We start from the raw sequence: 10,345 nt of genomic DNA on the forward strand, positions 1-10,345 counted from the left end.
AATTTTAATTAATAAAAAAATTGGAATTGATATTTATTTAATAATAAACAAAATTTAAAATTGAAATATGTACATCTATATATATTTATGTATCTTTCATTGGAGAAGGAAATAGTTAAATTAAAAAAGACTTGTATTTATATTTTGAGTTACAGGAAAGTTTCTTTGAGCAGTGTCTGACAGCTAACGATATTTTCTACTGGAAGAGATTCTTCGAACGGAGGAAGTAAAGTTTTAAGAATAAATCGTTCATTTATACAAAATTTAATAACAATTAAACTCATTAACTACTTTAATTTAAATCTCTGTTTAACGACGATAAAAAAAAATCGAGAAAGAAATTCAATCTCTGAAAATACTTCTAGATATTCAATACGAAGAAAAATTCGCAATTAACAATTAAATTTAACAATTTTCTCCATTGGAAAATTAAATTAAATTACCACACACGTTATTATTTTTTCGCGCCAATAATTTCAAATCAATCTATAAACAAATATCATTCAACATTAGTCCTAAATAATTCCCCAAATTTATAAAAATCAAGCATAAAGGATCAAGCGGAATACGTGCAATAACATAAATTTCTAAAATCTCTCGATACGATTCATCTATAATTACCCGCAACGATCCCTAAGTAACCACAAAAAAAAAAAAAAAAAAGAAACAACTCCCAGCAACCACCATCTCACCGCAACCTCCACTCCCCCTTTAATCCATTGTTCGACGCGATCTTCCACCCATCATCGATACTCCACACTCGATCCAGCGTGGATTATTAACAACTTGGACGTGGAAGGAAACTCGAGTCGAGCCGGGTTCAAAAGGTGGCGTTGGAATGGCATCCATGCGGCCGGAGAGTGCATCCCCTCTGGCTGGAATGCATTCAGATCGACGCCTCGTACCATACGACCAATAAACATTGATTTATCGGCCTGGAAATCGAACTCGGGGTGATTTGTGATCGTGCGCAGCCGCGGTGGATCGACTCGCGGCGCCCCATCGGGGGACCCCTAGCAGGACCCCTAGCAGGGCCGAGTCGGGGCCGAGTGGTGGGGGAAACGCGGCGCGCGCCTGTCCTATATAAGAGGACGTCCGCGAGTGGTCACACTCTCGTATAGACCGTTAGCTGCGGCATTATCGCGCGGGAACATTCAAGATTCACGGGACGTCCTGGCCTGCAATACGAACATGATACTCGTGAGTGGATTATGGAAATATAACGTAATAGAGTTTTTTGTGCGGGCTTTTCACGTCCTTTCCTCCGTGGAATTTTTCTTTTCTTCTTTTTTTCTTTTTTTTGATACTAATTTTTGTCGTCGTATGGAAGTTTGGAGGATGGTATTCGATTTGATCTTTTCTTTTTCAATACTTTATTCTTAGTTCCCTTAGTCACTTTTAATCGTTACAAAGTTGGAAATATCAAAATGGTCGTTTTATCGATTGAAAGGCAAAAAGTATTGTATTGTAGGGAAGATATTATTAATTTGGAAAGAGAAGAATATTAAAAGGAAACGAAAAATGTTTCAAAGATTCTTGGAAATCGAATACGACGAAAAGTTTAGTTTAGATGGATTCACATTTTTAAAATTTTTTTTCAAATCAACAGCGATGTTTTAACCACGAAAAATGTAATTCTATAATTCTTTCTGCCTTTCTGCCTGCTGACGAAACGAATGAAACTGACCTCCTCTTTGAAAGTAATATTTTGTTTGTTATCGTTCCGAAGGAAAATCAGGGGCGATACCAAGCGATCTTTAAAAAAAAGATCGAAAATTTTCTGCGAAAACGTGGTATCAATCGACAATTTCGAAGCGATTTCGCAACAGAACTTGAAACTCGAATTCGAGGGGTGAATTCGCAATTCGTGAAGGGAGTTTGGAATGTCGGGCGTGCTTGTGTACACGCAGCGGCAACGAAGCGTAAATAAAGGAAGTTTAATCCGGCCTCGTCACGGTTGTCATTTAATTTCCAAGTTTTACGAAGCTGTTCGCGGGGTGCAATCTCGATTAGTCCGCGTAAATCGGACTCGAGGGGAACTTTTAAGGAAACCCCATTCCGCTCACGCGGCTATATTTTCCCCCCAAAAAGTTTGGCAAAAACTTTCCAACTTCCGAGGGTAACGCGTATTTATTTATTTGAAAAAGTAATAAACGTTGTTTATTTAAGGTTTCAATTTATAGATGATCGAAATTTTTGTTATTTCTACGTGCTTTAATTTGTGTTCTATTTATATAAATTTTGTTTTATAATAAGTTATTATCATTTAAAATTTCAGTTTATTTATGTTTATTAATTACCATCATTTGCCTCTTGCAATATAAAGGCCGAAAGTTTTGAAAAGTTGATCGATATTAAAACGTAAAACGTATAATTTTATTTAAGAATTAATTTTGCACGAAACGTATTTTAATTAAAATCTCTCGATGAAAAGTCAGCGCGGTGTTGTCGGGGGAAATTATTGGCAGAATAGTTTCGATTTTTTAATGTCGAAGTAAATTTTGATAAAATCAAATTCGCACGCGTTTTACAAAAATAATTTTATTTGATCGACGGAACTTTAATTCCAATAAATTTTCTATATTGAATTCGTGTAGATTTTCAAAAATTCTCACTCGACGAATTGAATTTATATCGATATTAAAAAAAAAAAAAAAAAGAGAAATCTCCAATAAACGTTTAACAATTTCTTCTTCTTGATGTATATATCCAAGTTTCCAAAGAACTCTGGAAACTTTTAGACCGGAAGTGGAGTGGCTTTATGCCTTCGCAAAGTTACTCCGCATTGTAATTCTGCGTAATCTGCGACGTAATAAAGAAAAGCTCGCAAGTTGGCCGACGTAGACGATTACGACTGCGATTGTGGATCGGAAGTTTCTCGATGAAGCGGAAGTTTCACGTGAGACGCCCTATTAAACGCAAACGCTTTCGTGGAATGCGCCACCACCCCATTCAACCCCTGTTGCTCGACTAATTATCGGTAATCGAATCGCTTGTTAATCGATTAGTCGTGGTTCCTTTTGATCAAGCGAAGATTCACTTGTCGATTTCCAAAGTACTTCGAATGTACTTTTTCTACCTTTCTTTTTTCTGAATTTGTATTTCGATATATTATGATATTATTATATATTTCTTTCATCGAATTTTCCCTCGAAAATATCGCAAACTTTGGTCAATTAATATTTCTTTCTAAGAAAGAAGATTTTAAAAATTGTAACAATATTTTCCTTTCTTAAATAAATTGAATTTAACGTAACTGGGAGAAGAATTTGATTAAACATTTGAAAATTTTAAGAATACGTGTATTAATAAAAATTTTTATCCAAGTCCGTGTCTTTTTGAAATTTAAAATTTTGCTAATCCAAGTTTTTCGAATTAAAGGAAAAAGAAGAAAATTTACGCGTGCAATTTTAAACAACTCGTTATTTAACAATTAATTTCATCAAAATAAATTTTCTTTTCTGAATTTTTAGAAAATTTTTAGAAGCGTCAACAAATATTATTTTAAATGTTCATACTATTTAATTTTTATTTCGTTTATAAAATAAAAAAAATCGAAAATTAAAAAAAAAAGAGAGTCATAAAGTTTATATCATTCAATTTAAAGTGTTCGTTTAAAAAATAAATTATATATATAATTTTTCCGATTTTTCAAAAATAAATTGACGATAACGATTAACGTGGTTTTCAGCACGATAAATAAATCGATGATGATCGTTATCATCGTTCTACGCAATCCAGAAATGAATTCACAGTAATCGACCATCTCTACTTATCGTTCTACATGGATTGGAATCAAATTGACGCAGATTGTTGAAATTCTGTTGCCATTCTATCCGAAACACGAATGAAACGTATACCCAATATCTCGTGTTAAAGGAAGGCACGTTTAATTTCGATGCAATTCAAATATTATTACAGCAAGCAAATTTATTCAACTGTCCTCAATTTTCGAACTATGAAATTATTTCCATTTTTCAATGATAAAAATTTGCATCTTCGAATCATTGCCGTATATCATTGGACGTTTAACGATCGATAATCGAATAAATAAATAACACCGTTACTTTCGAAATTTATTAAATTCAATGCGAAATTTTTGAAAAATCTTACTTTAAAATTTTTAAATTATTAAAATTTAAAATCACTTATCAAATCGAAGATCTTTCAAAATCTCGATCAAACTGAGACAAAGATAAATCGTGGAACTGCATCCTGCGATAAGAGAACAAAATTCAGAGATTCGAATGCTCGAATCGCGAGGCACGTGCGATATTTCCTGTCCTTCCTGTAATAATTCGCCGTCGAAACGTCAGATCAACTTCTGAATGCACACAGTGCGCAGTAAATTCGCGAATTCGCTCGCAGATAAAAAGACTCGATATTCTTGAAGGATTGTCACGTCTCTTCGAATTTCGACGAGAGAGATTCGCAAAAATATACGTTCGGCGCGATTTGGTCTAAGAAAATTGATGAAGATGTGAAAGGAAATTTAATTTCAACAGGGGAGGAGAGAGAGGGAAATTACGCTCGGAAACACACGAAGAGAAATTTGAAAATTCGAGGAGGGTATTCATTTGTATACGGTTGTATAGGGGTTGGTATCGGGAGAAATTAGATTCGGGGGAGAATAAAGTACATTTGCGAAATTGGAAGGGAATACAATTATTTTATCTCGGAAGAGATACATCAGGGGCAAAAAGTTTGATTTCTAGGGAAATTTTCCACAGATTTTGATTAAACTTTGCCTAAGATTCTTGCCTTCCTTCTTTGTCTCCTCTGGATTTACATTTTTCAAATGCACGAATGAGATGTTTCTCTGTTTCTGTCCAGATAATTCTGTTAACCACGTTTTTCGGCCGAATAATCGCAACGCCGATCGCAAACGTTTGGCTAAGCCCTGTAGGATCACTGACGCCATTGAGACAATACCATATACAGGACGGATCAGGGGGATATCATTATTCATTCACGGGGCCCCATCACGCAAAATCGGAATCCAGTTTGAACGGAATCACGCAGGGTGGTAAGTCGTCGAAATTATTCCTCTCGGAATTGAATTCTTTTATATAGATAAAATCTGTCATAACGAACGAAATCTCTCGATATATTATTCTTTTTACTTTACTTTTATACATTTCCACTTTGTCATCATAGTGATTTATTTTCATCGAGAAAAGGTTCGTTGCTTTCGTATTAAATTTCTTCGCTCATTTTCACCATTATATATTTTATTACACTTACACTTTATTTTCATTTCATTTTTATCAGTTTCAATTCCCGTCATATTCCTCGAATCGAGGAATATTTTTTTCCACTTTTTATTCCCGCTAAAAAATTTTCCACCGATTGCTCTTTTTAATCTTTCACCGATGCATTTCTTTCTCTCTTTCTCTCTCTCTTTCTTTTTTTTTTCATCCACGAGATTTTTTTTGGTAAGCGTAATATCGAAAAAAAATTTTAAAACCTCGATAAAAGTGAGCGACACATTTTTACACGGGTTGGGAGTAATTGTTTCGACAGTCTAGAAACCACATGACTATTTTCCGCGAAATTTGCCTTTTTTCCTTTTTTTTTTTTCTGGTTTTAATTACAACGGGACGAAACTCGGCGACTTCACTCGCAATTTTAATGAAATGTTCCGAACTTGCGGGCGGATATTTGTAAAAATACAGGCAATTGTTTTTCACAAAGTTTTCACAAAATTCTTTTTCTTTTTCTTTTTCTTTTATTCGAGAAAGGAAATTTTTGGATTTTTCTCCAATATTCATTTATCGTATTTTAATAATAACACTACAACATATCTGGTGTATTTCTTTTGCTATATTTTATACCTTTCATTCTACTTACTATATGTGTCATTCGTTCAATCTTGCATTTTATTCCATTTGATTTGCATTAGGTTCCTTTAATGATAGAAAAATAAGCAATAAGATATAGAATTCAAAAGATTCGTAAATAAAAATTTCTTTCTTTCTTCAATTCTCAGATTATTGCACAATATTGATATTAATTTCGAAAACTTTCGAAGGATTTATTGTATGGAAATAAATAGTGGCTCGTTTAAAAAGTTATAAAGAATTTAAATTTTCGTTAGTTGAAGCAAGAGGGATCTTTCTCCATCTCTGTTTTATTTAACTCAAACTTAATAACTCAATAAATAAGTTTCAATGGCAGTTTTTGTATATTGTATTACGTATAACTTTTGTGTTTCTTTCGATCTTTGGAATCGATCTTTCAAAGAATATTAATACCTTGTATATATATATGTAAAATTACGCAATCATTTTCAAAATTAAAAAAAAAAAAAAAAAAGAAAATGCGCGAAACACACTATATTCAATTCGATTTATATTTCCATAAATTACAAAAACAAAAACCTCGTTTCTCAACAACTCGATAAAAAAAAATCGACAAGTTCGCATAACGAATGACACGTAAAAATGGAATGGCACACATTCCTTTCCTAGCCGTTTCGAGATAGAGAAGACGGCCCACGTACGCATGCTACCACTTTAGAAAACGATGATGGATGTGACGCAACAAACGCCCCTACGATAGATCCATCTTCGCTGGTTCACCTCTCTTCTTAAGCAATGTATTCCCTCCTACCACTTTTCCAACCATTCTTTCCAACCGCCGTGCACGTTCGACAAACCGGGTACCGTTTGATTGATGCTCGATTCGTCGAAGGAAACGCATAACGCGAATGCGCGAGTGTTTTACTCGATCGGTAAAATTTTATTGGATTTCTGTTTTGCCGATTTATTTATCGACGGATTTGAAATAAAAGATATCGCGTGTATTCATTACTTTTCATTTCACTTTATTTTATCTCTGGAGAAATTAAAATCGATAGAATTTTTATTTTCGATTTTCGAACCCGAATAAATAAAGGATCAATTAAATTAAAGGATATATTTTTATAAATACAGTTTAAATTACGATTTCGTAATCACATCTTTTTAACTTGTTAAAAATATTCATCCACGCTTATTTTTATCTTAGAAATTTTTTATTGAAAATCTTCTTTTCGTTTCTCCGTATATATCAGCATACTCCTACGTGGATGCAAATGGAATTTTGCAAACGGTGACTTACACGGCGGACGATCAGAATGGATTCAGAGTGCGGGCCAGTAACTTGCCACAGCCTCCTAAGAACGATCTTCAGACCATACAAGATACACCGGAAGTGGCCACGGGGAAGAAGAACCACTTGGAGGAGTTGCAGAAGTCACAATTGGGGGATCCATCGAATTATCAATCGAACATTCTCTCTTACAAAATTCTGCCTTCTTACTTCAGCTTTGCACAGTTGACGAAGGACGACGAGAAGAATTTGGCTGTTCAAGAAATCGCGGTAAGTGCAAGAACAATATTTTAAAACATTTCATACAAACACTTCAAATTTCGTTTCACATTAAATTAAATAAATCTTCGAAATAAACCTTCCATGTTAAATCTAAATGAAAAATAATATCCATATGTGATATTTTTCTTTTTATGTCGAGAGGAAAAATTTTAATAAACAATCCAAAATCGTTCCAAAAATTTTCACCATTGGTTCCATTTTTAAAATTTTCATTTCACGGGCAGAAAAATTGAAATCCAGCCGAGTGAAATTCGATTTTATTAATTTAAAACCGGAAACAACAGCCGCGTTAACATGTATTTGCGAGGGATCGGCCCGCGGAGCGGTTTCCGCCATTGGCCGCAAATTCGTATTTACCTCCACGCGCGTTAGACATTTTATTAACATTGCAGAGAATACCAATACCAATTCCGTTTAATTTTCCTCGATTAACGATTGGAAAACTTCAATTTCGAAATTAAATAATAATCTCGTAAAAAAATTTTCCAAAGAAAAGGTTTTTTCACTTACATTAACAACATTTACAAAAAATTTACAAAAAAAAAAATGCTTGAACACAAATTATACAAATATGTAACAAAGCTTAAGAATTTTCCAATTCAATTTTCCCTACTTGATCACTTCCTTCGCGCAAAGAAACGCGCAAATAAGTTTAAAAAAAATAGAGCAAGCATTCATAAATTTTCGTTCTGCCCCATACAAAGTGTTCATTCTGGAAACCACTGAAACCTCCCCTTCCCTCGTTTCTCTTTCAGCAGACCACGAAGAATCCATTCCTCCTCTCGAGATCCGAGGCAGAAGGGATCGAGGTGCCGAAACCGGACCCCAACCTCTCCAAGATATCGCCCCTTGCGACGATCTCGACCTCGTCATCGTCGTCTCGATCTGGCCAACAGCAGAAGGACCAAGAAAATCCCTCGCAGCTCGGCAAACTCGTGCCCCTGGACACGATTCAAAGGCCCGTGACCTTGCCCGCCCCCTACGTACTTCCAGTTTTGCCGTTGCACAGACTGTTGCACAGCTCCCTTCACCACACTCAAGATTCGTTGGGCCGATACGACTACACTTATACCGGGGATTCGAGCGCGAAAACCGAGTCTAGATCGTTGGACGGGACGACGAGGGGTGCTTACAGCTATATCGATCCGAATGGGGTTTTACAACAGGTCCATTACGTGGCCGATCATAATGGATTCAGGGTCATGGCCACCAATCTGCCGGAAGCCAAGTAATAAATCAACGGGAAACGATTTGATTCGATCGTCGGCAGAGGTCGCTTTTTATTCCGAGGGGATATTTATCTCTTCTTACCTTTTTTTTTTCTATTTTTTTTCTTGATCAGATTGAACATTCTCCTTTGAAATTTTACACCCTTGAGGTATTGTACTTTTTTAAAAAGGGGGTGATTTAATCAAGGAAAAACGAAGGTGCGTGTAAATGGAAATTTTCTTTTTTTTTTCTGAGGGTTATGTTCTTTTTTATCGATAGTGATTACTCGAGTATTTTCTATCGGAATTTTGTGTACAAAATTATGTTTAAAGAAGCTGATAGATTTAGCAAGAAGAAAGGGGTGAAGAAGTTTTCCTCTTGTTATCGAGATTCTTTCGATGGAATATTGGAGGTTGGAATACTTTCTTTTGGATTTATGAATAAGTTTGAAAAGATAGAAAAGAGTGGAATATTGATGGAATTAGTTCACAGAACTTCTTTTTAATGTATAAAAAAAATGCTTTAAACAATATTGAAGCAATATTGAAAATCATTGCACGTTGTATTTTCTATAATTTTTATATAGAAAAATTCGCAATGATTCTTGAATGATTCATATTCGGAAAAGTTTCCCTCGTTTTCTAAAATTAAAAGAATTAAAAAGAACTTATTGGCAAGAACTTTTCCGAATATTTGATATTCAGCGATTAAATTTTTCCATCAATTTGAATTATGATCTCTGGATTCGACTAGATTTTACATTAGAGATAAGAAGAAAGTTTCCACCTTCGTTTTCCAATGATTACAAACCGCATTTTCCTTTATACGAAGAGGAACGATCAAAGGGGCGGTATAATCTTCGTTTCGATCGGGTATTTCTCCCGCGTTTCTTGCAGGAACGGGTTATTTGGTTGGTGAGGGGATAATCAAACTTTCTGAATGCCTTTCGAGTTCGTTCCACGCAGCCACAAACACGTGACCCAAGTAGGAATGAACTTAATTCGCATTCGTTTCTTTCTCTCTTTTCCAATCCTTTCTCATTATTTCCTTATTCGTTAATCTAGTTTAAACTAATTTACGCGTGAATAAATTATTTCACCAATTACCAGTTTCTCTTCATTTTTCACTTTCTTTAAACGAGTTTTAATTTTCCTTCCAATTGTATGAAAAAGGTGAGTACGAAACAGTTTTTTGAAACAGATACTTTTTATTTAAACGTGTTTCTTCAATCGTATAGATTAAAGAATGTTCAAATGTATTGGCTTAAAAGGAAATTCGCTTAATTAAAAAAAAAAAAAAGAAAAAGTCATCAAATCGAATCGTAACAAAGAAATTAAATTTCCAATCTAGACGAGAAAATTCACGCCAGCCTACCATAAATATTCCAACAATTTACATTTTATTTACAGTGAACTTGAATCTCAAAGGAATCTGTATCGTCGTAACGAAGAATAAATCCCATTACAGCCAGTCAGAAACGCGGAATTCCGTCGTGCCCCGTAAGGATAACACGGGACTGCCTGGCCGGATTGCAGTCGCACAGGGGCACGGTCGAAACTTTGACTGGTTTCATAAAAGCGGGCCAATCCCTTTGACTCGGCGAATTCATTAATTTTACCGAACAGCAGGGACACACTGGGAGTCTCTTACGAGCCATCATCGATGGGATTTCGTGTTTCGAGATCCGGCTTTGAGGTCGGGTCTGAAAATTTAATGGAACGAAAAGAGAAAGAGAGAGAGAGAGACACAATGAAATTAAATG

At 34.9% G+C, this 10,345-nt stretch overlaps 1 protein-coding gene across 2 annotated transcripts; it reads left to right on the plus strand.

The window, feature by feature from the left end:
- Positions 1 to 1,043: 1,043 nt before the first annotated feature.
- LOC107997964 (cuticle protein-like) lies at positions 1,044 to 9,688 on the plus strand. Of its 2 annotated transcripts, none has more exons than XM_017056918.3 (4): positions 1,044 to 1,200; positions 4,834 to 5,026; positions 7,055 to 7,362; positions 8,130 to 9,688. In XM_017056918.3, the coding sequence occupies exons 1-4, from the start codon at positions 1,192 to 1,194 to the stop codon at positions 8,604 to 8,606; spliced, it is 987 nt and encodes a 328-aa protein (XP_016912407.1). In that variant the 5' UTR covers positions 1,044 to 1,191; the 3' UTR covers positions 8,607 to 9,688. The 2 variants fall into 2 exon arrangements, with proteins under 2 accessions (XP_016912407.1, XP_016912409.1); XM_017056920.3 differs by having other exon boundaries at positions 8,133 to 9,688.
- Positions 9,689 to 10,345: the final 657 nt, after the last annotated feature.

The sequence above is a fragment of the Apis cerana genome, linkage group LG15 (assembly GCF_029169275.1).
Source record: "Apis cerana isolate GH-2021 linkage group LG15, AcerK_1.0, whole genome shotgun sequence".
Lineage (NCBI taxonomy): Eukaryota > Metazoa > Arthropoda > Insecta > Hymenoptera > Apidae > Apis > Apis cerana.

What these genes read in the sequence shown, in the direction of transcription:
- LOC107997964 (XM_017056918.3), top strand. An exon ending in GAACGGAATCACGCAGGGTG is followed by an intron (nt 5,027 to 7,054) that starts GTAAGTCGTCGA and finishes CGTATATATCAG; the next exon opens with CATACTCCTACGTGGATGCA. An exon ending in TGGCTGTTCAAGAAATCGCG is followed by an intron (nt 7,363 to 8,129) that starts GTAAGTGCAAGA and finishes TTTCTCTTTCAG; the next exon opens with CAGACCACGAAGAATCCATT.